The sequence below is a fragment of the Muscardinus avellanarius genome (genome assembly GCF_963383645.1).
Source record: "Muscardinus avellanarius genome assembly, chromosome: 9".
Classification (NCBI taxonomy): domain Eukaryota; kingdom Metazoa; phylum Chordata; class Mammalia; order Rodentia; family Gliridae; genus Muscardinus; species Muscardinus avellanarius.
The window spans coordinates 89,352,497-89,380,000 of NC_137795.1; the positions used below are offsets into that span (position 1 = coordinate 89,352,497).

The window sequence follows — 27,504 nt, forward strand, 5'->3', positions numbered from 1 at the left end:
CTTCCACCACCAAACTAGATGTGTTTTTGTATATGTGTGTGTGTGTGTGTGTGTGTGTGTGTGTGTGTGTGCGCGCGCGCGCGCGCGCGTGTGTGTTTTCCTGGGAATGGAACCCAGGTGTTTTCTACCTCGGGGCTACACTCCCAGACCTATTTTATATTTTATTTGGAAACAGGGTCTCACTAAGTTGCTGAGAGCCTCACTAAGTTGCTGAGGCTGGCTTTGAAACTGCATCATCCTCCTGTCTCAGCCTCCCAAGTACTGGGATTACAAGCGTGTGCCACCATAGACATGTTCTAAACCCTCAGTTTCACACGAGAAATAAACTAAGAAACGTGAGTGATAGGCTTCCTGCTCGGGCTGCCCCTGATCAGTTCACGCTGCTTGTGCCCCTATACTCTGCCTCTGCACTCTGGTCTCGTCTTATGCCCAGCTCATGTGCAAGAAAGCATGCTTAACACAGTCAGTTCACTTATTTAGATTGGTGAGACACTGTACATGAATTGTATATAATTTGTGGAAAATATAGTAGATACTGGGGATTTCGTTATTAGATCTTCAATTTTTTTTTATGGTACTGGATTGAACCTAGGGGCATATGCCCTCCAAGCTAAAGCTATACCACCCCCAGCCCTTTTATGTATGTATGTATGTATGTATGTATGTATGTATTGTGGTACTGGGGTTAGAACCCAGGGGCTTTTCTACCTCCAAGCTATACTCCCAGACCTATTTTATATTTTATTTGGAAACAGGGTCTCACTAAGTTGCTGAGAGCCTCACTAAGTAGCCGAGGCTGGCTTCGAACCTGTGTGATCCTCCTGTCTTAGCCTCCCAAGTGCGGGGATTACAAGTGTGCCCCACCATGCCTGGCCCAGCCCTTTTTATGTTTTTTATTTTAGAACATGTTCTTTCTAGGTTGCTGAGAGTCTTGCTATGTTACTGAGACTGTCCTCAACCCTGTGATTCTCCTGTCTCACCTTCCCAAATACTGGCATTACTGGTGTGACCTTCACTTGTTTACGTATACTTGATTTTCAGTGATTGGCCTGGCCCCCATTTTTACACCTTAATTTTGTTTATTTGTTCCTAAACTTACATACATAACAACCTTTAGGGGTCTACACCTTTCTTCCCCTCCCTCCCTCTCTCCTTTCTTTTAGGTACTAGGGATTGAACCCCAGGGGCATTGTGTTTCTGAGCTACACTGCCAGCCATTTTTATTATTTTGTTGTTGTTTTGAGGCAGGATCTCACTAAATTGCCAAGGCTGGCCTTGAACTTGTGATCCTTCTGAATCAGACTCCCAAGGCCTGGGAATATAGACTTGAACCACCACACTCAGCTATAGGAACTTCCATACTTTAAAAAATTTAATTTATAATCCGGGCATGGTGGCTCACACTTGTAATAACCAGCATTCGGGAGGCTCAGACAGGAGGATCGCGGTTCGCGACCAACCTCAGCTACTACTTAGTGGAGCCCTTTGCAACTCAGTGAGACCCTACTTCAAAATAAAGAATAAAAAATAGAGCTGGGGGTGTAGCTTGGAGGTAGAATGACCCTGATGAGTTTCATCCCCAGTACTGCAATAAATAAATAAATAAATAAATAAATATTCAATTTATGCCAGGCGGGGTGGTGCATGCTTGTAATCCCAGTACTTGGGAGACTGAGACAGGAGGATAAGAGGTTCACGGCACCCCCAGCTACTTTGTAAGGCCTTCTGCAATGTACTGGGACCCTGTTTCAAAATAAAGAATAAAAAAACAGGGCTGGGGGTGTAGTTCGGAGGTAGAATGCCTTCGGCTTCAATCCCCAGTACCACACACACACACACACACACACACACACACACACACTTCAATTTAAAGGTAATTTTTAGCTGGGCGTGGTGGCGCACGCTTGTAATCCCCGCTTTTGGGAGGCAGAGACAGGAGGATCGTGCAGGTTCGAAGCCAGCTGTGCGTGCTGGCTTAGGAGACCCTGTTTCCAAATAAAAATGTAAAAATAAGTCTGGGAGTGTAGCCCGGAGATAGAAGGGCTTCCAGGAACCCCAGTACCAACAAAAAAAAGGTAATTTTTATAAATTTATGTTATGATTACAGACAGAAAAGTCATATGCCAGATTTTTATTTTTCTTAAAAAGTCAGCCCTGTGTGTCCCCCATCTTTTTTTGTTGAAACAATTCTGTCTTCTTTCCATCTACTGAAGATGGCAGTGGGCACATAGCGAAGCCTTTAATAGGCGTGAAGAACGTGCTCGGTGCCCTGGAGCTCACAGAAGTCTCTAGCTAAAGACGACGGCTTTGGAGCCTTCGTGAAGTGAAGCGCGTTTATTCCTGTGGCTTAGAAGCATGTCTGGTCCTCAGAGTACCTGTATCCTGTAAGGCACTGATGGAGGGGTTGAGGGTGGGAAGCAGAGGAGTTAGGCTACAGGTACCAGGAGGGGTGACTGAAGGTGCATTTCAGCAATCATTTCAGTTCAATGTGCATGGCATCTTAATGCTACAAACTCACCATGCCCCCATAAAACCCAGATTTTGGTTTGAAAAAATACACACACACATAGAGGCACACATGACTGTGTAGGGGAGCACTTAAGGAGCCCACGCAAATAAAGGTTAGACACTGTACTCTAGTACATGGTGGGCCTCTGATGGAACTGAGGATCACTTGACTGGGAGGCAGGAGGCGTGGGTTGAGGTTCACCACCAGCTACAAGTATGACTTGGGGCAACTCAACTTTGCCTTTCTGGGACTTAGTTTAATCCATAGTGTGAGACTGTCAGTAGGTGCTCTCTAAAGATTTAGGTATTTTAGGGTTACTTCTCACAAGGTGAGTAGTTGCGGATTTTCCAATCTTTTTTTCCCCCCCAGTACTGCGGATGGAGCCCAGAGGCATTGTACCACTGAGCTATATCCCCAGTCCTAGTTTTCAGTCTTTTTATTTTTATTTTTTAATTTGTATTTTTTTGCGGGTCTGGGGATGGTTATTTGACTTCCAAGGACTCGCTGAGTTGCAGAGGGCCTCACTAAGTAGCTGAGGCTGTCTGCGAACCTCAATCCTCTAGTCTCAGCCTCCCGAAATCTGGGATTACAAGCATGCGCCGCCCGGCACTTTTTTTTTTTTTAATTTAATTTAATTTTTTTGGTGGAACTGGGGATGGAACCCTTCTCCAGGCTACGCTCCCAGACCTATTTTATATTTTTATTTGGAAAGAGGGTCTCTTAATAAGCCAGTGAGGCTTTGAACCTGGGCGATCCTCCTGTCTCCGCCTCCCAAGCACAGGGATTACAAATGTATGCCACCACGCCCGGCTAGTCTCTTTATTTTTTGAAACGGGGTCTCACACGAAGAGTCTCACTAAGTAGCTGAGGCTGTCTGCAAACCGCAATCCCCCGGTCTTTGCCTCCTGAATGCTGAAATTAAAAGTGTGTACCACCACACCTGGCCAGATTTTCTTTTTTTTTTGGTGGTGGTACTGGAGGTGGAACCCAGAGGCTTTCTACCTTTAGACTATACTCCCAGACCTATTTTATATTTTATTTGGAAACAGGGTCTCACTAAGTTGCTGAAAGCCTTAACTAAGTAGCTGAGGCTGGCTTCGAACCCGTGTGATCCTCCTGTCTCAGCCTCCCAAGTGCAGGGATTACAAGCATGCGCCACCACGCCCAGCCTGGCCAGATTTTCCGGCCTTTATCAGGCTATTATTTATATATCCTGACAAATTTTAAAAAGCTTAGATGCCCCACTGTTTAGAAATAACCTTATTTTTTTAGCTGGGTGTAGTGGTGCATGCTTGTAATCCCAGTACTCAGGAGGCTGAAAAGGGAGAATCACAGGTTCAAGGACAGCCTCAGCCCTCTGCAACTTTGTGAGACCCTGTTTCAAAATAAAAGATAAAATAGGGCTGGGCTGTGTGTACCTCAAAGGTAGAATGCCCCTGGGTTCAATCCCCAGTGACAGACAGACAGACAGACAGACACACACACACACACACACACACACACACACACACACACACATTATTGGTAGCCAGGTGTGGTGCACACCTGTTATCCTAGTACTTGGGAGGCTGAGATAGGAGAATCATGGGTTTGAGGTCAGCTTCAGCAATGTAGAGAAACCCTGTTTTAAAAATAAAATTGGGCAAGCCAGGCATGGTGGCTCACACTTGTAATCCCAGTGCTTTGGGAGGCTGAGGCCGGAGGATCACACAGGTTCAAAGCCAGCCTCAGCTCTTAGGCTCTCAGCAACTTAGTGAGACCCTGTTTCCCAATAAAATATAAAATAAGTCTGGGAGTACAGCCCAAAGGTAGAAAAGCCCCTGGGTACCACTCCCAGTAACAAGCAAACACACACACACACACACACACACACACACACACACACACGAATAGGGCTAGTGGTATAGCTTGCAGTTAGAGTGCTTCTGGGATTAATCCTTAATACCAAAAAAAAAATTTGGTGCATTATAATTATATATGATAGTAGGATTCATTTTACATATTAGAGACAACCTTTAAAATTATTTTACTATTTCTGTTTTTAGCTAAATAATGTTTAAACTGTTCATTCATTAACTTTAGATAATATCTGGATTTTTTTTTTTTTTTGGTGGTACTGGGGTTCCTGGAAGCCCTTCTACCTCCGGGCTACACTCCCAGACCTATTTTATTTTTGGAAACAGGGTCTCTTATGCCAGCGCAGCTGGCTTTGAACCTGCTCGATCCTCCTGTCTCTGCCTCCCAAGCGCGGGGATTACAAGTGTGTGCCACCACGCCCGGCATATCTGGATTTTTTTTTTAATATGAGAAGAATTGTCCTTTCTTCGTTTCTCATTATTTCATGATTATATTGCTTTGAAAGCCACTAATTATCTTTATAATTTTAAAAGCTGGGCGTGGTGGTGCATGCTTGTAATCCCCGCGCTTGGGAGGCTGAGACAGGAGGATCACACAGGTTCGAAGCCAGCATCAGATGGTTTAAGAGACCCTGTCTCCAAATAAAATATAAAATAGGTCTGGGAGTGTATGTATCCCAGAGGTAGAAGGGTTCCATCCCCAGTACCACACGCACACAAAAAGTTATAATTTTAAAATCATGAACTTTTTTTTTTTTTTTTTTTTGGTGGTCCTGGGGTTCCTGGAAGCCCTTCTACCTCCGGGCTACACTCCCAGACCTATTTTTACATTTTTATTTGGAAATAGGGTCTCCTAAGCCAGCACGCGCAGCTGTCTTCGAACCTGCGCGATCCTCCTGCCTCTGCCTCCCAAGCGCGGGGATTTACAAGCGTGCGCCACCACGCCCGGCCATGAACTTACTTTTTTATCAATCAACCTTCAGTAGGGTTTCTTAGCTTGCCATTTTGAAATTTTATGCCACTACGCTTCCATCTCTGTTTCACCTTCCAATACCTGCTATACTTTACTTTTTTTGGGGGGGAGAATACTGGGGATTGAACTCAGGGGCATTCTATCTTTGGTATACACTCCTACCCTTTTTATTTTTTGAGACAGGGTCTTGCTAAGCTGCCAAGGGTCTTGCCAAACTGCTGAAGGTGGTCTCAAACCTGTGATGATCCTTCTTCAGCTTCCCAAGTACTGGGATCATAGGCCTTCCCCCCCCCCCCAGGATGTATGCGTGTGCATGTGCTTGCATGTGTGTTGGGGGGAGGAGGGTACTGGGGATTGAACCTAGGGGCATTTTACCTTTGAGCTATATGCCCAGCCTTTTCTATTTTGTATCTAGATTTTTTGCAGAACTGGGGGGGGGGGGGGGTTGAACCCAGGGTCATTCTACCTCCAAGCTACACTCCTAACCCTATTTTTATTCTTTATTTTGAAACAGGGTCTCACTAAGCTCAGGAGGGTCTCATTAAGTAGCTGAGGCTGGTGTGAATCTGCAATCCTCCTGTCTCAGTCTCCCAAGTACTGGGATTACAAGTGTGTGCCACCACCCTTGGCTGACTTTAGTTTAAAAACAACCAAATCAAACAAAACACATAAGAAACTGGGGTGTAGGGGGTGCTTAGAAGCGTATGCACCAAATTCTTAACTTGATAACAGCTATCTCAGGTGGTGGTGATTTGAGTTTCTGTTTTTTCACACCTGTATTTTCTCAGTTACCCAAAAAGAAATGTTCTACAAAGAAAATGTTTTAAACTAAAGATATGGAGAGTTGCCATAGTTCTTTTAATAGTTATGCTCAAATAATATAGGCATATCTGGTAAGAATCCAGTAAATATTTGTTGAATGAATGAAAGATTGAAATGCAGTTTCCTAGACCTGTGGCATTATATTACACATTCATAATTTTGTGCAGGAGCAAGTCCTTAGTTCAGTTATCTCAAAAGAAAACCCATGCATTGAACTGTCTCACAGGAGCTAGGAAACGGCTTGCACTGAATGTCGGTTGTGTGGTGACAGACCCTGCACAATTGAGGCCCGCCACAGAAGCAGCCACGCCACGATGCCCTGTTTCACAAAGTGTCCTTTGTGCTGGTCTCAGACTGAGGGGCGGGACTTGTGGCAATTTATGTTATTTCTCCTTAATGGAAATTGAGGCAGCCTCTAATCCTGCTATCACATGACAACTACTTATTTGATTTTGGTAATTTGGGAGCAGCTGTGAACAAACGATTATTCTGTAGAAAGAGCCAGGCCAGCTGCATTCTGACCCAGTCGCAAGGGGATGGGCAGATCAAACTTCCCATCCTCCATGTTTCTAGACCAGGTATAGCTTCAGCCACTCAGCCTTTTATTGATATTTGTAGTGCTGATAAGCACCTAAACATCTGAGAATGCCGTTTCTAAGCCTTTTTATTGTGACCAACATTTATTAGGTACCTACTCTATTCAAGGCACTGTACCAGACAGTGACTGTAAGCCATCAGTGCTGCTCAAGGCAGATTACCTGCTTTCCTCTGACAGGTGGGCCAGGATAGGTTTGTTTTTCACAGACTGAGTTGCACTGTAAAGAAAGAGTCTCACCTGGGCTTGGTGGTCCATGTTCATAATCCCAGTACTTGGGAAGCTGAGATAGGAAGGATCGTGGGTTTGTGGCCAGCCTCAGCTACTTAGGCCCTCTGCAACTCAATGAGACTCTGCTTCAAAATAAAGAATAAAAAACAGGGCTGGGGGTGTAGCTCAGAGGTAGAATGCCCCTGGGTTCCATCCATCCCCAGTACAAGAAAGAAATAAAAAAGGAAAGGAAAGGAAAGGAAAGAAAGAAAGAAAGAAAGAAAGAAAGAAAGAAAGAAAGTAAGTCATGCAGAGGCAGCTGAGAGCGTGTCCCAGACTCCCTCTAGATCTGTGGTCTGGGTGTTCACACGCCTCCTGGCCATGCCCCCTGCTTCACAGCCTGAGGCCTCTGCCTGCAGTGCCCTTCATTCCAGAGCCTCAGGACTGGCTTTTCCTGGAGGCCTTTTCTTCACAGTGCTTCCTTAGGCCTTGGCAATTCTCACTGGAGAATTTGTTCTCTTTTAGATGGCAAAGCCTACTTATCTAACTTTAATATTTTAGTCTTTTAATATTTTTTTTTAGTCTTGAAAAAAAAAAACACCTTCAAACCCAGAGGCTTAAGAGTATATTTGAATAAAGTAACTGTCAGGGAATTGGGTAGAGTCTTCTCTAAAGAGTAGAAGAAAGCTTTACTTTTGATGCTGTGGGCCTATGGGAGGGGGTGGAGGCATGGGCAATCTTTTAGCTCTCTTTGAAATCTTGAGTTATCATTACAGATTAGCCTGAATTATTATATGAATTCCCTCTATTAGAAATTTCTTTAACAATGATATATTAATGGTCTATTATTAGAAGCAAGTCAATTCAGAATATAAAAATAGAATGTAGAACTGCACTGTTCAGTATGGTAGCCACAAACCACATCTAAATTAAAATGAAGTAGAATTAAAAATTTAATTCCTTAGTCACAGTCACATCTCAGTGTAGTCAGTTAGTGGTTACTGTTGTGGACAGTACAAATTTAGAACATTTCCATCATTGCAGAAAGTAGTTAGGTGGTGCTAATCTAGAACACATAAAAGAGTTGATTTTTTTTTTCTTTTCTTTGGTGGTACTGGGGTTCCTGGAAGCCCTTCTACCTCCAGATTACACTTCCAGACCTATCTTAGTTTTGGAAACAGGGTCTCTTAGGCCAGTGCGACTGGCTTCGAACCTGCGCGATCCTCCTGTCTCCGCCTCCCAAGCGCGGGGATTACAAGCGTGCGCCACCACGCCCGGCAAGAGTTGATATTATTTAAGCATTTGGTGAAGTATATTCACCCAACTGTTTTTTTTTTTTTTTTCCTTTTTCTTTTTTGTGGAAGGGTGTTAGTTCTCCTTTTGCTTTCTTTACATTTTTCACTTGGTTATGGCACCCTCTAGTGCTTAACTTTGTTATGGCAGTACATCATGAAATGGTTTGTCATTTGATTTGAGATATTTTGGAAAATGCTGTATGTATATGTATTTTTCTTTCTTTTTTTTCTCCAGTACTGGGGATGGAACCCAGGGGCATTCTGCCTCTGAGCTGCACTCCCAGCCCTATTTTTTTTTCTTTATTTTGAAACAGGGTCTCACTGAGTTGCAAATGTCCTCGCTAATGTCCTCGTGAACCACGATCCTCCCGTCGCAGCCTCCCAAATGCTGGGATTACAAGCATGTGTCACCGCTTGGTGGCTCACACTTGACAGGAAGATCACGGTTCGAGGACAGCCTCAGCTACTACTTACTGGAGCCCTTTACAACTCAGTGAGACCCTATTTTAAAATAAAGAAAAAAAATAGGACTGAGGATGTGAGGATGCAGCTTAGAGGTAGTATGTCCCTGGACTCCAACCCCAGTACTGCCAAAAAAAAAAAAAAGAAGAGAAAAAAAAGAAATAAAATAGGCTGGGGGTATGGCTCACAGGTAGAATACACCTGGTTCCACCCCCAGTACCATATGCAGACACTGCTCTTTGGTAGAGGTTCTTTTATGTTCAAAATTAGTATGATCTATGGTGGAGCGTGGTAGCACATGCTTGTAATCCCCGCGCTTGGGAGGCGGAGACAGGAGGATCGCGCAGGTTCGAAGCCAGCCACGCTGGTTTAAGAGACCCTGTTTCCAAATAAAAATACAGAATAGATCTAGGAGTGTAGCCCAGAGGTAGAAGGGCTTCCAGGAACCCCAGTACCACCAAAAAACCCCAAACAAAACAAAACAAAAAACTAGTATGATCTATAAGCATTATTTCTTCCAGTATAAGGTCATGTAAGTTTTGTCATTCCTAGAGTTTTTCTGTCTTTGGATATGAAATAATATAAGTAACATGGATACAGTACTCACTGTATATACCATGTCCAATTTTAGGCCCTTTTACAAAGAGCAGCTTATTTGTTCCTCGCGATATTATTATGAAGTGATGCTTTTATTCTCTCCCGTTTGACAAATGACAAAACTAAGACAGAAGCCAAGGCCAGGTGTGGTGCCGCACGCTTATAATCCCCGTGTTTGGGAGGCTGAGACAGGAGGATCACCCAGGTTCGAAGCCAGCCTCAGCTACTTAATGAGGCTCTCAGCAACTTAGTGAGACACTGTTTCCAAATAAATTATAAAATATGAATAAATTATAAAGTAGGTCTGGGAGTATAGCCTGAAGGTAGAAAAGCCAGCCTCAGCTATTTAGTGAGGCTCTCAGCAACTTAGTGAGACACTGTTTCCAAATAAATTGTAAAATATGAATAAATTATAAAGTAGGTCTGGGAGTATAGCCTGAAGGTAGAAAAGCCCCTGGGTTCCACCCCCAGTAACACACACACACACACACACACACACACACACACACACACACACGACATAGAAGCCATATGAAACTTTTTTAAGGTACCTGCAAATAGCAGATACAGGTTCAAATTCAGTTTTGCGAGTCTATTCTTTTCTTTTTGAAATAGGGTCTCTCTAGGTTGCTGAGAGGTCTGACTACTTGGTGAGGCTGTCCTCCACCCTGTGATCCTCCTGTCTCAGCCTCCCAAGTACTGGGATTATAGTGTGTGCCACCACACCTGGCTTAGTCTATATTCTTAACCCAGGGTCAGTGCTGAAGCAGGTAGGAGGTGGAATAAAGAGGAGACTTGACACTGGGTCCCATGCACAATAAGAAGAAAAGAGTCTCTTACATTGCCGCTAGCCATGCTAGAAATTAGTATCACCTCTGATTTGTCGTAGATGTTATACCGCTCCTCTGCTCCCATGGGTTCTGCCTTCGTGGGTTCCACCAGCTGTGTATTGAAAATAGGAAAAGATTGTCTGTACTGAGCTTGCACATTTTTTTCTTGTCATTGTTCCCTAAACAGTATAGTCTAACAATTATTTGCATATCATTTACATTTTATTAGGTGTTATAAACAATTGGGGTTTTTTTTTGTTTTTTTTTTTGTTTTTTTTTTTGGTGGTACTGGGGTTCCTGGAAGCCCTTCTACCTCCGGGATACACTCCCACGGGCTACACTCCCAGACCTATTTTATATTTTTTATTTGGAAACAGGGTCTCTTAAGCCAGCGCGGCTGGCTCCGAACCAGCGCGATCCTCCTGTCTCGGCCTCCCAAGCGCGGGGATTACAAGCGTGCGCCACCATGCCCGGCTAAACAATTGTTTTTGAGGGCTTGAGTGGGGAGGTTGAACTCAAGGGCATTCTACCTCAGAGCTAGACCCCCAGCCCTTTTTATTTTATATTTTGGAAACAGGGTCTCACTAAATTGCTGAGGCTGGCCTCAAACCTGTGGCCTCCCGTCTCGATCTCCCAAGCACTAAGATTACAGGTGCTCTCTTTATTCCCAAGCTTTTTTTTTTTTTTTTTTTTTTTTCCCTGTACTGGAAATGGAACCCAGGGACATTCTGCCTCTGAGCGAAACCCCCAGCCCTATTTTTATTCTTTATTTTGAAACAGGATTTCACTAAGTTATAGAGGGCCTCACTAAGTAGCAGAGGCTGTCCTCAACCTGCAATCCTCCTGTCTCAGCCTCCCGAATGCTGGGATCACAAGCGTGCGCCTCCACGCCCGGCCCCCAAGCATTTACTAAGGGCAGTTATGACAAATGCTATTCATAGAGACTTTATGCATCCAAACATTGCCTTTAGATTATTTTCATAAAACCGTCCGCTCATCCGTAAGTGGTCATGGAGTTATGTGGCAAAGCTCGTTACACATCCTAAAGGCGAACTCTTAGGTCATTTTTAATGTTAATGACTATTTACAAATGAAAAGTAATCTATGACTACAGTCATAAACATCTGTCAGTCTCAGATGATCCCCATTTAGTAGTCGTACTCACGGCAAGATTATTTCTAAACTTGAATTTGGCTGTTCTCTTGGTTCTTAGCATAAGAAAGGGGCTTGATTTTTCTAGTGCGTTTGTCCTCGCACATCATTTAATTTTTAAACGAATCAGTTTGGAAAGCGATATTATAGTTATTTTTTTTCCAGTGCTGGGGATGACTACACTCACTGTGCTATTTTTTATTCTTTATTTTGAAACAGGGTCTTCTCTTTAAGTTGGAGAGGAAGGACCTCACTGAGGAGCTGAGGCTGGCTAAGAACCTGCAATCCCCCTGTCTCAGCCTCCCCGAGATCCTCCTGTCTCAACCTACCAAGTACTGGGATTGCCGTTACACCTGGCTATAGTTATTTGTTTGTAGGGCTTATTTTATTTAAAGTCATAGTGGTAATTAATATGATAAAAAACCAAATAAATTCTATTCTATATTCTAGTCTTTTTGTGTGTGTGTGTGGTACTGGGGTTCCTGGAAGCCCTTCTACCTCCAGGCTACACTCCCAGAACTATTTTTACATTTTTATTTGGAAACAGGGTCTCCCAAGCCAGCACGCGCGGCTGGCTTCGAACCTGCGCGATCCTCCTGTCTCTGCCTCCCAAGCGTGGGGATTACAGGCGTGCGCCACCACGCCCGGCTATATTCTAGTCTTAAGCTTCAATTTTACTCAGAATTAAGCCGCATTTTACCTTGCTACCTTGCTTCTGTTTCACTGACTTTCCTTATGCAGTTTACTTTTCTTGCTGTGGTGTGATTTGATTCATTATTCTGGGTATACCAAGAGGCAAATTCTGTCCTGGATTTTGGGCTTTTTGTTCTCTTGAGTATAATTCTATCCTTGTAATACAATTTGGATTCTAGATGTGTCCAAAAATGTAAATTGAGCTCATCTAGGTTTTCCTGTAGGCACAGGCTTGGCCCGAGATTTTTTCCCCCTTAGGCAGTTCTTATGGTTTTTCTTTTGATATGATAATACTATTGATTAGACTAATGATTTCTTTTACATTTAGTTATGCTTTGATTAGATTTACTGGCCTGTTCTTCCTACTTTGATTTTTAAAACACTCTGTGCTTAATCTCATCCATTATATGTGGATTAGACTTAAATTTAACTCCCTTGGACATTTCTTCAAATTCCGGTAACTCCCTAGGTATTATTGATCACAAGTACCAGGATGCTCTAACCCAACAGCCCTTTTCTGTCTCTCATTTTCTTCAGTCCCACCTTAACTGGCCTGGAAGGACAGAAGTGGAAACTCCTGTACCCTCAGCCCCACCCCTGTAATCTCTGATAAAGAAGGACCTTCAGAAAAGCACGTACTGCAGGCCAGGTGACTGCAACTCAGGCTAAGAAAGAGGTTTAGTATACTTGATGCCTTGTTGTCATTTGGGGGACTGTTTTGTCTTTTCCCCATTTGTGGTTACGAGCACCATAAAGCAAAGGACCCGGGGTACTCACCACTGAACTACATCCCCAGTCTTTTTTATTTTGAGATGGGGTCTTGCTAAATTGATCAGGCTGTTCTCATACTTGGAATTCTCTTGTCTTAGCCTCCCAAGTTCCTGGGGTTACAGGCTTGCACCATTGCACCAAGCTTGATTCCTCCCTCCCTCCCTCCCTCCCTCCCTCCCTCCCTCCCTCTCCTGTTTTTGTACTGGGAGTTAAACCCAGGGACCTCTGAGTCACACCTCCATATGTCCCTTCCACCCTTTTTAACAGGGTCTTGCTAAATTGCTGAGGCTGTCCTCTAACCTGTAATCCACACCATGCCTGGCATGCTTCCTCCTTCTTCCCTCCCCCTCCCTCCCTCCTTATTTATTTATTTATTTACTTATTTATTGCGGTACTAGGGATAGAATGCAGGGGCATTCTACCTCCGAGCTACACCCACTGCCCTATTTTTTATTCTTTATTTTGAAACCGGGTCTCACTGAGTTGCAGAGGGCCTCACTAAGTAGCTAAGGCTGTCCGAGAACCACAATTCTCTGGTCTCAGCCTCCCGAATCCTGGGATTACAAGCACGTGCCATTACACCCAGTTCTTATTTATTTTCATAATGGGTATTGAACCCAGAGGCATTCTACCTCTTAGTTGCACCCCAGCCCTCTTTTAATTTTTATTTTGAAACAGAGTTGTAGAGGGCTTTGTTAACTTGCTAAGGCTGGTTTTAAATCTGTGATCCTCCTACCTCAGCTTCTGAAATATTAAAATTACTGGTGTGCACCATCACCTGGCTAATTTTTCTTAAAAAAAAAAAAAAAAAAGAAATGTTAAGCCGGGCGCGGCGGCGCACACTTGTAATCCCAGCATTTGGGAGGCTGAGTCCTGAGGATCGCGGTTCGCAGACAGCCTCAGTTACTTAGTGAGGCCCTCTGCAACTCAGTGAGACCCTGTTTCAAAATAAAGAATAAAAAATTGGGCAGGGTGTGTAGCTTGGAGGTCAAATGCCTCTGGGTTCCATCCCCAGACCTGCAAAAAAAAAAAAAAAAAAAAAAAAGAAAGAAATGTTAACTCATATACTGAGCACCACAGGCTCTAGTGGGTCAGACAGATATATCCTTGGGGTCATTTTCTATTGCAGGTATTTTCGATCAGGTCCACCTTCGCCTCTCTTCTGCTGGTGGGAAAGAGGCAGTGCATGGCTCTAACCCAGTTCTTCATGCATGCTAGGCAAGCATTCTCTATTGACCTGTACCCCAGACATGGACCTCTCCACTTTCGGCACTGTCACAAAATTATGGTAGGGGTGTATGTTTCCTGAAGTTAACTTATTTTATGTCTAGGAGAGCAGTATTTCAGTTCTTTGAGTTAGTATAATGCTTTTCAGTGCAGATCTCTTGCACACAATTAAGAAAATCATACCTCAGACATGGATGTCTAATGTAAAGATGCAGAAGTTGAGGCTGCTTGTGAGACCAGCCAGGTAATGAGCCAGGAGGCTAGACTCCTGCGGTCACATAGATTCCGAAATCATCATAGTTAATGGTGAGACTTATGAGCCAAGAGCTATTTTCCTGACTGTAGCTGGAATGTCTCATTTAATCCTCACATCATCCTTTTGGAGGATAGGTGTAGTTGTTGTTTCTCCCACTTTTAAAAATAACAGAATAGAAGCTTAGAGGTTATTAAGTAACTTGTCCAGGGGACCTAGATGTCTGGGTAATAGTCTGTACTGTTTTCTTTTTCTTTTTACTGTACATTATCTAATATGTTTGTACCTATTAGCAATTTCCATCAGTTTTGGTGGCCAAAGACTCTCACTCTTCATAGATGAAAGTTAGATTGCTTTACTAAAATCGACCTAAGTGGATGGAGTCTGATAATCTCCAGCTATGTTGTATATCAGTCGTAGCTGCCTTGAGACAACCTGCTTAATTTCCAATTTAATGAAAACATTGAAAGAATCATTTATAACTGTCCCACTGTGGTTCACAGAAGCCAGAAACACCTTTGCCTTTGCTTTTCAGAGTGCGCGGAAAGCAAATGGTTAGAAAGATTGGAGTATAAGAAGGGGGAGGGAGGCGGAAAGAGGTGAGACAGGCAGAAGTGACAAGCCTGTGAAGCAGACAGCCCTATTGATTTATGCTGTGAACTGTATTCTGGAGCAGAGAATTTAAATCCATTATGTCAGGCACATAGCATACAAATCCCTTTGAAAAGCAGTTAGATGCCATCTAATCCCAAATCATTGAAAAACAATTTTTAAGAACCTAGAATTCTAAAATGCCCTAAGCAATTTGTTTCTTAGATTCGAAAAACAGAAATGGATGGAAAAACAACATTTTATTGATATCATCTCCTATATTATGTTTATTGTGACTTAGTGTGTTATATTGTATATATATATGTATGTGTTAAATTGTAGTATGTATGTATGTATGTATGTATGTATGTATGTATGTATGTAGTGCTAGGGATTGAACCTAGGCATTCTACCTCTGAGCTATATTCCCAGCCCTATTTTACTCTTTTATTTTGAAACAGGGTCTCACTAGGTTGTAGAAGACCTAAATTGCTCAGGTTGGCCATGAACCTGGCATCTTCTTGTCTCAGCCTCCCAAGTACTGGGATTACAAGTGTATGCCACCATTCCTGGCTTAAATTTTAAATAAGTACAAATCTGGGAGCTGGGATACATCCCCTTGGGTATTCTGAAACTGACACCAAACATAAGGTATGGAAGGAATCTTCAGGTAGCTTAGTGAGATTTCTCTTTAAATTTTTTCTGGTTGAGAATGGAGGGTTTCAGGTTCAACTTACCAGTTATTTCCTTTATGTATCCTGACTTTGGCACTATATTTAAGAAGTCACTGCCATACCCAAGCGTATCTACATTTTCTCCCATGCTGTATCTTCTAGGAGTTTTATTTTTGGCACTTTACATTTAGGTCTGTGATTTATTTTGAGTTTATTTTTGTGAAGAATGTAAGGTCTGGCTGGGTACAGTGGTATGTGTCTGGAGTCTCAGCTATTTTGGAGGCTGTGGCAGGAAGATTGCTTGATCTCAGGAGTTCAAGCAAGATTGAACTCCTGAGTTCAAGTGATCAAGGCAGCCTGGGAAACAGGATGAGACTCCATCAATAAAAAGCAAAGTCTGTGTATTTTATTTTAAGATGTGGATGTACACACATTCCAGCACCCATTCATTGAAAAGTCTGTCTTTGCTAAACCTTCATGTTGACTTTGCTCTTCTGTTAAAAGTCAGTTTGCTGTATTTACATGAGTCTATTTCTGGGCTCTTGATTCTGTTCCATTGACCTAGTTGTTGTTTTGCCAATACCACATTGTCCTGATTATGGTAGGCTTATAATAAGTCTTGAAATCAGCTAGTGTCAATCCTATTACTTTCTTGTTCTTCAATATTCTGTTGGCTATTCTGGGTCTCTTGCTTCCCCATACAAATTTGAGCATAAGTTTGTTCATGGTCACAAAATACCTTGCTGAGATTTTTATTGAGCTTATATTGAATGTAGAAATCAAATTGGAAGGACTGAAGTTAGTCCTCCTACTCATTACATGGAATATCTATTCTTTGATTTCTTTCATTAGAGTTTCATAACTTCACATAGACTTGTATATATTTTGTTTGATTTATACCTTAGTATTTTACTTTTTGGGGGTGCTAATATGATAAGTAAAGTAGTATTGTGTTTTAACTTCAAATTCCACTTTTTTTTTTTGCTGGTATATAGGAAAACATTGACTTTTGTATAATCACTTTGTATACTGTAACCTTGCTATAATTGTAATTAGTTCCAGGAGATTTTTTTGTTGATTGTTTTACATTTTCTACATAGACAATCATGCCATCTGTTAACAAAGACAGTTCTGTTTCTTCCTTCCGAATCAGGGTACCCTTTATTTCTTTCTTTCTTTTTTTTTTTTTTTGTCTTTCTGCCTTAGCTAGCGCTTCCACAACAACGTTGAAAAGAAGTGGTGAGAAAAGAAGCTTCCTGGTTTTAGTGAAAAGCTTCTAGATTAGTGTTTGCTATAGATTTTTTGCAGATGTTCTTTATAAAGTTAAGAAAGTTCCCCTTTATTCCTAATTTGCATTTTTTTTTCCTTTTTAAGGCTGAAAAATATGTGGTGTGTATGAACCACATTTTGTTCCCATTCACCCATTGATGGACACTTGGGTAGCTTCCACCTTTTGGCTATTGTGAATAATGCTGCTATGAACATGGGTATACAAATATCTCTTTGAGACCCTGCTTTCAATTCTTCTGGGTAAGTACCAGAAGTAGAATTGCTGGATCATATGGTAGTTCTAGTTGAAAAATTTTAAGGAGCCAATATACAAAATTTTATATACAAGAATGTTCACTGGACTGAAGTTTATAACAGCAAAAATTTGGAAGCATCCTTGCTTCATCAGTAGGTGACTGGTTACATAAATTGTGGCATATCCATACAATGAAGTATTCTGTAGCTATTTTAAAAGAATATGGTTTTAATATGTTACAACTATAGTTTTAATATGTCACAATGTCCAGATGTATTTTGATCTGAGGACAAGCAGTATGAATAATAAGAACCTGCTTTTATGTTAAGTCTAAATGCACGCATGCTTCAAAATATTTTTCAAGAATAATGAACTTTTGGAGAAAGGAAAGAGGTTGTTAAAGGCAACAGGAAGGCAAACCTTTAAACTTTACAAATTATTGCTTCATTTTAGTATTTATAAGAAGTATAGTTTTATAAGCAGAAAAAACAATTTGGTTAACTGTATGGGGGATGGGGGAAATGTTTAACTTTTGTCTTTGAAATACAAAGAAAATGTTAAGTATTTTACTTATTAATGTTATTTTGTTTTTTGTACTGGGGATTGAACCCAGGGGGTTTCAACCTCCTAGATACTCCCTCCAGCCCCCGCCCCCCCCTTTTTTTTATGTTGTAACAAGGTCTCCATAAATTCTAAGGCTGGTCTCAATTCTGTGATCTTCCTGTCTTAGCCTGTCAAGTGCTGGGATTATGGTGTACGCCACCATGCCCAGCTACTGAATGTTTTTATGTCCACAATGTCAAATTCCAATGCTAGTCTCTAGGATATTTTAGTCCTTCCTTCCTTCCTTCCTTCCTTCCTTCCTTCCTTCCTTCCTTCCTTCCTTCCTCCTTTCCTTTCCTTTCCTTTCCTTTCTTTTTTTTTTTTTTTTTGTGGTGCTGGGGTTCAAACTTAGAATCTCATGCATGCTGGGTAAGTGCTCTGACACTGAGCTGTATCTCTAGCCCTTTTTTTTTTTCTTTCTTCAGTGCTGGGAATGGAACCCAGGGGAGACTCTGTTTCAAAATAAAGAATATAAAATAGCCCTTTTTATTTTTGTTTGAGACAGGCTCTCACTCAGTTGCCAAGGCTGTGCTTGAACTTGTGATCCTGTTGCCCAGTCTTCTGAGTAGCTAGGAATATAGATAGGCACCACCACACCCAGAAGTCTTTTTTATTGTTATACATATCAAGGGTTGTTGTTTTGTGCCCTGAGATATATAATTATTACACTGAATTTTCATCAAAATGGCTTTACATAGAAAAATGCTATTTATTTACTTTATTTGTTGTGGTACTGGGGATTGAATTCAGGGGCATCATCATTCTACCTTTGAGCTATACCCCATCCTGATTTTATTTTTTATTTTTATTTTTTATTTTTTTTATTTTTATTTTTATTTATTTTTTATTTTTTGGTGGTACTGGGGTTCCTGGAAGCCCTTCTACCTCCGGGCTACACTCCCAGACCTCTTTTTACATTTTATATTTGGAAACAGGGTCTCCTAAGCCAGCGCACGCGGCTGGCTTCGAACCTGTGCGATCCTCCTGTCTCTGCCTCCCAAGCGCGGGGATTACAAGCGTGCGCCACCACGCCTGGCTTTATTCTCTATTTTGAAAGAGGGTCTCACTAATTGCTTTTCTTCCTCAGTACTGGGGATTGGACCCAGGGGCATTCTATCTCTGATATATACTCCCAGCCCTATTTTTTATTCTTTATTTTATTTTATTATTTTTATTTTTATTTTTGGTAGTACTGGGGTTCCTGGAAACCCTTCTACTTCCGGGCTACACTCCCAGACCTATTTTTATACTTTTTTTTTACTTGGAAACAGGGTCTCTTAAGCCAGTGAGGCTGCCTTCGAACCTGCGTGATCCTCCTGTCTCCGCTTCCCAAGCGCGGGGATTACAAGCGTGTGCCACCACACCCGGCTTTTATTCTTTATTTTGAAACAAGGTCTCACTGAGTTGCAGAGGGTCTCACTAAGTAGTTAAGGCTGGCTACAAATCTGCAATCCTCCTGTCTCAGCCTCCCAAGTACTGGGATGACAAGTGTGTGCCACCACGCCTGGCTTACGTTTTCATTTAATGCTTGAATAGTGTTTCCTACTTCCTCTGCCTTGATGTGGTGAGGTATGAAGTGATAGCGGAGGCTTGTCAAAGTTCTTCTGTTCTTGAGGAAGAATATCTTAGTAAACATTGTCTTACATTACACACTGAATCCTGTTCCTTTCCCTTTTTTTCTGGCAGTAAATCTTCATGGAGGAGCACGGAGTGACCCAAACTGAACACATGGCTACCATAGAAGCCCATGCAGTGGCCCAGCAAGTACAGCAGGTCCACGTGGCCACGTACACCGAGCACAGCATGCTGAGTGCTGATGAAGACTCCCCTTCGTCCCCCGAGGACACCTCTTACGATGACTCAGATATTCTCAACTCCACGGCGGCTGATGAGGTCACAGCCCATCTGGCTGCTGCAGGTAATATCTGGACTGGCAGTTCTTCTGGGTTTTTTAGCTTAACTTTTGATACTATGCCAATCTGAAAGAGCAGAAGATTCAGGCAGGCACTCTCCCATTTATCTTCATCACAAGTTTGTTTTCAGGAGTGCTGGGAATCAAAGCAAGTGCTCTAAACACAGCCCTTTGTCACAGGATTTTCAGTTTTGCATTTCCATCTTGATCCTTTATTAAGACTCTAGGCATTCACTACGAATGTTATGGTGTTGGTTTTCTTTTTTTATCCATTCTAACAATCTTTTGGCTTTTGATTTGAGGGGGGGGGCGGGTTGAACCCAGGGGCATTCTACCTCTGAGCTACACCCCCAGTCCCATTCATTCATTCATTCATTCATTCATTTTACTCTACTGGAGGTGGAACCGAAGGGCATTTTACCTCTGATCCACACCCCCAGCCCTATGTTTTTATTCTTTATTTTGAAACAAGTTCTCACTAAGTTGCAGATCACCTCACTAAGTAGCTAAGGCTGTCCCCGAACTGAGATCCTCCTTCAGGCTCCCAAGTACTGAGATTACAAGCGTACGCCACCATGCCCGGCTTATTTTTTGTTTTGAAACAGGGTCTCACTAGGTTGCTGAGAATCTTGCTAAGTTGCTGAGGTTGTCCTCTGACCTGATCCTCCTGTCTTTGCCTCCCAAGTACTGGATTACAGGTATGCATCACCATGCCCAGCTCTCTGCTTTCTTATTTATTCTCTTAAATTTTTTTGCATATCTTAAATCCATGGATTGTTATATCTTAGCCTCTCCTTTTTCCTTATGCTGTTCCATCCCTTTTCCCTCTATGACTCCAATTAGATTCATTAGTCTTTCTTACTGAATTATTTATGTCTTTTAGCCTTCTAAGTACTGGGATTACAGATGCATCAACAGGCTGGGCACATACTGATCATATTTGAATGAATGCTAGATGATGTATTTAGAAAATTAATTTTAAAAATAATTTGGAAGCTGGATGGTGGCACATGGTTTTTTTTTTTTTTTTTTTTGGTCTGGGGATGGAACCCAGGGGTAATCAACCTCCGAGCTATACCCCCTGCCCTATTTTTTATTCTTTATTTTGAAACAGGCTTTGAGTTGCAAAGAGCCTCACTAAGTAGCTGAGGCTGTCTGCGAACCGCCATCTTCAGGTCTCAGCCTCCCAAATGCTGGAATTACAAGTGTGTGCCACCATGCCTGGCTCTGGCACATGATTTTAATCCCAGTACTTTACAACCAGCCTCAGCAATTTAGTGATGCCTTCTGCAACTTAGTGAGATACTGTTTCAAAATAAAATAGAGGTGGGGGTATATCTTGGAGACCCTTGATTTAATTTTTAGTTCCCTCCCCAAAATTCGGAGGTCTAGCTGGGTGGGCACAATGGCATGCCTCGGCAACTTAGACCCTGTTTCAAAGTTAAAAATTAAAAAAAAAGGAATGAAACCCAGGGCATTCTACCTTCAAGTTGTACCCATATCCTTATATTTTATTGAGTTGCAAAAGGCCTCACTAAATAGTTGAGGCTGTTCACGAACCTTGATTCTCCTGTCTCAGCTTCCCAAATGCTGAGATTATGAGTGTGTGCCACCACGCTCAGCTGTATTTTTCTTTTTAGAACTAGGGTATATTTAGAACCATGATAAGAAGACTTCATGTAAACCATGTCTGATGGGTTTAGTATTATATAAGAAATAGTGCTCTTAGAAGATACTTTAAAAAAGCTGGACAGGAAATCAATAATCAGAAATGGCCTGAATATTCCTCCTCCTCCTCCTCCTCCTCCTCCTCCTCCTTCTTCTTCTTCTTTTTTTTTTTGGTGGTACTGGGGGTGGAACTCAGGGGCTTTCTACTTCCGGGCTATACTCCCAGACCTATTTTCTCTTATTTGGAAACGATCTCACTAAGTTGCTGAGAGCCTCACTAAGTAACTGAGGCTGGTTTTGAACCTGTGCGATCCTCCTGTCTCAGCCTCCCAAGCATGGGGATTACAAGCATGCAACACCATGCCCGGCATTGAATATTACATTTTATTTATTATGCAACACCATGCCCGGCATTGAATATTACATTTTATTTATTATATATATATATATATATATATATATATATATATATATATTTTTTTTTTTTTTTTTTTTTTTTTGGTGGTATTGGGGTTCCTGGAAGCCCTTCTACCACCAGTATACACTCCCACGGGCTACACTCCCAGACTTATTTTTTAACATTTTTATGTGGAAACAGAGTCTCTTAAGCCAGTGAGGCTGGCTCTGAACCAGCGCGATCCTCCTGTCTCTGCCTCCCAAGCATGAGGATTACAAGCGTGCGCCACCACACCTGGCGTGAATATTACATTTTAAAAAGTGCATCTTGCCAGGTGTGGTGGCACATGCTTGTAATTCCAGTACTTAGGAGGCTGAGACAAGAGGATCATAGGTTTGAGGACAGCCTCAGGTAATCACTGATGTCCTTTGCAAGTTAATGAAACCCTTTTTCCAAATAAAGAATAAAAACTAGAGCTGGGGATGTAGCTCAAAGGTAGAAGGTCCCTAGGTTCATTCCCCAGTAACACACACACACACACACACACACACACACAATATATATATATATATATATATATATATATATATATATATATATATAATAAGGTGCGTCCATATTTAAGGAGAGAAAAACATGTCATGTAGAATAAATAATCTTTTTTTTTTTTTTTTTTTGGTGGTACTGGGGTTCCTGGAAGCCCTTCTACCTCTGGGCTACACTCCCAGACCTACTTTTTTTACATTATTATTTGGAAACAGGGTCTCCTAAACCAGTGCGCGTGGCTGGCTTCGAACCTGCGCGATCCTCCTGTTTCTGCCTCCCAAGTGCGGGGATTACAAGCGTGCGCCACCACGCCCGGCAGAATAAATAATCTTTTACTGTCATTATCCACTGTATCATTTCGGGTTTTTTTGTTTTTTTGTTTGTTTGTTTTTGTTTTTGTTTTGCGAGTCTGGGGATGGAACCCAGGGGCATTTGACCTCTGAGCTACACCCCCTACCCTATTTTTTATTCTTTATTTTGAAACCGGATCTCACTGAGTTGCAGAGGGCCTCACTAAGTAGCTAAGGCTGTCATCAAACCGGGATCCTCTAGTCTCAGCCTCCCAGCCTCCCGAATGCTGGGATTACAAGTGTGCGTCACCACGCCCGGCTCAATGTATCATTTCTGAATGGTGAGGTTTTTTTTTTCCAGTACTGAGGATGGAACCCAGGGGTATTCTTCCTCTGAGCTACATCCCCAGCCCTATTTTTTTTTTAATTCTTTATTTTTAAGCAGGGTCTCACTGAGTTGCAAAGTGAAGACTAAGTAGCTGAGGCTGTCCTTGAACTGCGATCCTCCTGTCTCAGCCTCCCAAATGCTGAGATTACAAATTGTGCGCCACCACGCCCAACTGAATGGTGAAATTTTTTTTGTTTTTATTTATTTTTTTTTTCTTTTTAATTTTTTATATTCATACATCATATTGGGGTAAAGAACTTGTGTGTACATACATGTACACATCACTGATTTAACCCCTTGTTTTTATTTATTTTATTTTTTGGTGGTACTGGGGTTCCTGGAAACCCTTCTACCTCTGGGCTGCACTCCCAGACCTATTTTATATTTTTATTTGTAAACTGGGTCTCTTAAACCAGCAAGACTGGCTTAAAACCAGCACGATCTTCCTGTCTGCCTCCCAAGCCCAGGGATTACAAGCGTGCACCACCACGCCCGGCCTGAATGGTGAATTTTAAAGTAAGGCTTAGCTGGGCATGGTGGCTCACTCTTGTATTTCCAGTACTTGGGAGGCTATGACAGGAGAATTGCAGGTTCGTGGCTAGCCTTAGCAACTCAGTGAGGCCCTGTTTCAAAATAAAGAATAAAAAATGGGGCTGGGTATATATAGCTCAGAGGAGGAAGGAAGGGAGAGAGGAAAGCTTACAACTGGAGATATGGCTTTATGGTAAAGTGCTTGCCTTAGTATGCATGAGACCCTGGGTTTGATCCCCAGCACTGCCCCCCCCCCAAAAAAAATGACCTAGTGGTAAAAGACCTATGGAATGTTTGTAATATATTTTATGAAATTCTATGAAATTCTTATTCTTGCCAGAAGAGGGCATGCTAACATAATGAATCCAAGCCAGAGTCTTCCTGAAGGAAGATGCTTTTAAGACATGACTTTGCTATGTTGTTATAGTGTTAAGATCAGGAAAGGTGGCTGGGGCTGTAGCCCAGTGGTGGAGACCTTGTCTGGCATACATAGGCCTGGGTTTAATCCCCAGCACTGCTTTCTTCCACCACCACAATAAAGGGGGGGAGGCCAGGAAAGGACTTTAGTTTTTGAAGAATTGTAATATATTTTATATACCTCTGGATATAGATTCTATGAACATGACAAGAGGAGTTTGCTTCTAGTCCAGTAGTGGAGAAAGAGTACAAGCAGTAAAGTAAAATAATTTAGAAAGCATTGAATGCTCAGAAGAAAACAGCAAGGTAAAGTAATGAGGAGAGAAGGGTAGAGAGTGAGTGGTTTGGGAAGGCTTCTCTGAGGAGAGTTGTGGATCATAAGTAGTTCGTTGTCAGCATAGGAAAGTGCATTTCAGTCTGAGGAAATGTCCAGAGCAAGGCCTTGCAGATGGGAAGTGGGAAGGCGGTGAGTGTGGTGGAATCGTCATGAGCCAGCAGAGAACGTGGTCCAAGAGGGCAGGGCGAGGAGGCCACGCAGGCTCAGGCTGTGCACGCTGGAACCAGCAGGGGCAACAGAGAGCAGGGCCGTCCGCCTGGGCTCTGTGCTTGAATTCTGCCGCTGCTACTAGCCAGGGGATTTGTCCAGGGAGCAGTCTGTAGCTTACATCATAACTGAAAGGTAACCCAGAAAAGGCAAATGACGGCTCACCATACCTGTTGTTCTAAAAAATGCTTCTAATTCTCTGCAGCCCAGACAGCCCCTGATCAGTATTGATTTTCAAAGCAAATTCTAGAAGTAGAAAAACAAAATGAAGTCAATAGCTAATAAACAGTGAACCTTTGGTATGAATCACCAACACAGAATTTAAGGAGAATTTGCTTTTTAAGAAAAATTGAATGTATTCCTTTATTTTCTTAGAAGTGATAGAGCATGTCAGGAATGGTACCCACAAATAATCCCAGTACTTGGGAGGTTGAGCCAGCGGGACCACAGGTTCTAGGCCAGCCTCAGCAACTTAGAGAGACCCTGTTTCAAAGTAAAAAATAAAATAGGGCTGGAGGTGTAGCTCAGAAGTAGAATGCCTCTGAGTTAAATTCCTGTACCAGTTTAAAAAAAAAGACAAAGTGTAGATCAGCAAAGAGGTAGGGAAAAATTCACGTGGTATGAGGCAGATGTTTGATAAGTTGTCTAACAACTAACTATGAAATACTTGAACATTTGTATAAAAAGCATTACTACTAGCCGGGCGTGGTGACACAGGCTTGTAAACCCAGTACTTGGGAGGTTGAGACAGGAGGATCATGGTTCGCAGACCGCCTCTGCTACTTGGTGAGGCCCTCCACAATTTAGTGAGACCTGTTTCAAAATAAAGAATAAAAAATAGGGCTGGGGGATGCACCTTGGAGGTAGAATGACCCTGGGTTCCATCTCTACTACTGGAAAAAAAAAGTATCACTACTATTACCACTAATATTATTATTGACATGTTTTCTTAAGGTGTGCGTGTGTGTGTGTGTGTGTGTGTGTTTTGCTGGGGATAGAATCCAGAGACATTCTACCTCTAATGTATCCCCTAGCCCTATTTTAGGGTGTGTGTGTGTGTTTGGTTTTTTGGACTGGGGATGGAGATGGAACCCAGGGCAGTACACCTGGAAGGCAAGTTCTTTGCTACTGAGCTACTCCCCATCTCTATTTTTTGTTCGTTTGTTTTGTTTTTGTGATTTGCTTTGTTTTGTTAGAAAAAAAAAAATACTTGCCGGGCATGGTGGCTCATGCTTGTAATACCTGCGCTTGGGAGGCGCAGACAGGAGGATCATGTAGGTTCGAAGCCAGCCTTGCTGGCTTAAGAGACTCTATTTCCAAATAAAAAATATAAAAATAGGTCTGGGAGTGTAGCCCAGACGTAGAAGGGTTTCCAGGAACCCCAGTACCACCAAAAAAAAAAAAAAAAAAAAAAAAAAAAGAAAAGAATATTACTTAAGCAGGGTCTACAATCATTAGTCATTTAAGAATGACTTACAAGAACATAAGGCAATATAATAAAAATATAGGTACAAACTATCTGAAACATTTCTATTTGGCAATTTTACAATAAATCAAAATTCTAAAAGAACAAAGAAGATTGCAGATTACTTCTCAGACATAAGTAGCTGAGGCTGGCTGTGAGCTGTGATCCTCTGGTCTCAGCCTCCCGAATGCACCACCACACCTGGCTCACTTCATTTATTTTATATAACTCATTTCATGTACATTTTTATGTATATAGCTCTTTACCCCATTGTTAAGGAATAAAGTCTCCCATAATATTTACTATTTCTGTATTTTAAAGCAAATGAGAAATGATTTATGCATTATGGAACCTTTTGTAATTTGGGACACAAGTCATTTCTATATTTTTGTCTGCTCTGTCTTTTAAATTTAGTGTAAAAACTCTTGATATTTATATCACAGTAGTAAATTGAAAACTCTACAGTCAGGAGTATTTTCTGCAGTTTGACTGCAAATGACCACATACTTTACAATACTTTCGTGCTTTTAGAAAAACATCTACAGTACATTTCATAATACAGAAATATATTACAAATCTGCTGAGTTATTTCAGGCACTGTTTTATTATCTGTATGCAGCGTTTGTTTGATATATCACTAATAAGTTACACATATTTCCATTTCTTTCTTTTCCTTTTCTTTCTTCTTCTTCTTCTTCTTCTTCTTATTATTATTATTATTATTATTATTATTATTATTATTGGTACTGGGGGTGGAACTCAAGGGCATTCTACCTCTGAGCTACACCCTCAGCCCTATTTTCTATTTTTTTTTTTTTTTGAAACAGGGTCTCGCTGAGTTGCAAAGGACCTCATTAAGTAGCTGAGGCTTAAGCTGGGTGTGATGACGCACACTTCTTTTATTTTTTTATTTTTTATTTTTTGGTGGTACTGGGGTTCCTGAAAGCCCTTCTACCTCCGAGCCACACTCCCAGACCTATTTTTTTATACTCTTTTATTTGGAAACAGGGTCTCCTAAGCCAGCGCGCACGGCTGGCTTCGAACCTGCGCGATCCTCCTGTCTCTGCCTCCCAAGCGCGGGGATTACAAGCGTGTGCCACCACGCCCAGCTATGACGCACACTTCTAATACCAGCAGTCGGGAGGCTGAGACCGGAGGATCGGTGGACAGCCTCAGCTATTTAGGCCCTCTGCAACTTAATGAGACCCTGTTTCAAAATAAAGAATAAAATACAGGGCAGGGGGTCAATTTGAAAGATAAATCTTTAGTTGATTGCAAATGTCAGTCATTGTTTGCTCAAATACAAATTGAACATTTTTCTTATCAGAGTTCTGCAAAAAAACACAAATGGAAAGGAGTCAAATCTATATATCATAACTGAAAGGTTAATTATCTCTTGATAATTTTCACTGTCTAAATATTTTCTAAAATGACTTCAAATCAATTGACATGTCAAGACAAATATCCTTATAGTGCACTTGGTATTTGTAAGGGCATATGTAGTTGTTTTTCCCCCCAATAAACTATTGTAATCACTAAAGGGAAGAAAAACAGCTTAAAGCAGCAAGCTTGCAAAACCTTTGAGAAGCTGTTCACTATGTTGCCAGAAAAGCGTTTGCTCAGTTTCCCACAGCACCATTCCACGAAAATGTGGATATATAGTAATATATCCACAGAAGAACCTACTTCATTCACACAGTGTTTACAC

At 41.8% G+C, this 27,504-nt stretch overlaps 1 protein-coding gene across 1 annotated transcript in view; it reads left to right on the forward strand.

Annotated features, from left to right (window-relative positions):
• Window positions 1-19,333: 19,333 nt before the first annotated feature.
• NRF1 (nuclear respiratory factor 1) overlaps window positions 19,334-27,504 on the forward strand; it is a gene marked incomplete at both ends in the record, with an annotated part of 103,435 nt that continues 95,264 nt past the window's right edge. The window contains 1 exon segment of the mRNA XM_080702021.1: window positions 19,334-19,556. Within this exon segment, the coding sequence (XP_080558147.1) occupies window positions 19,334-19,556 (223 nt within the window).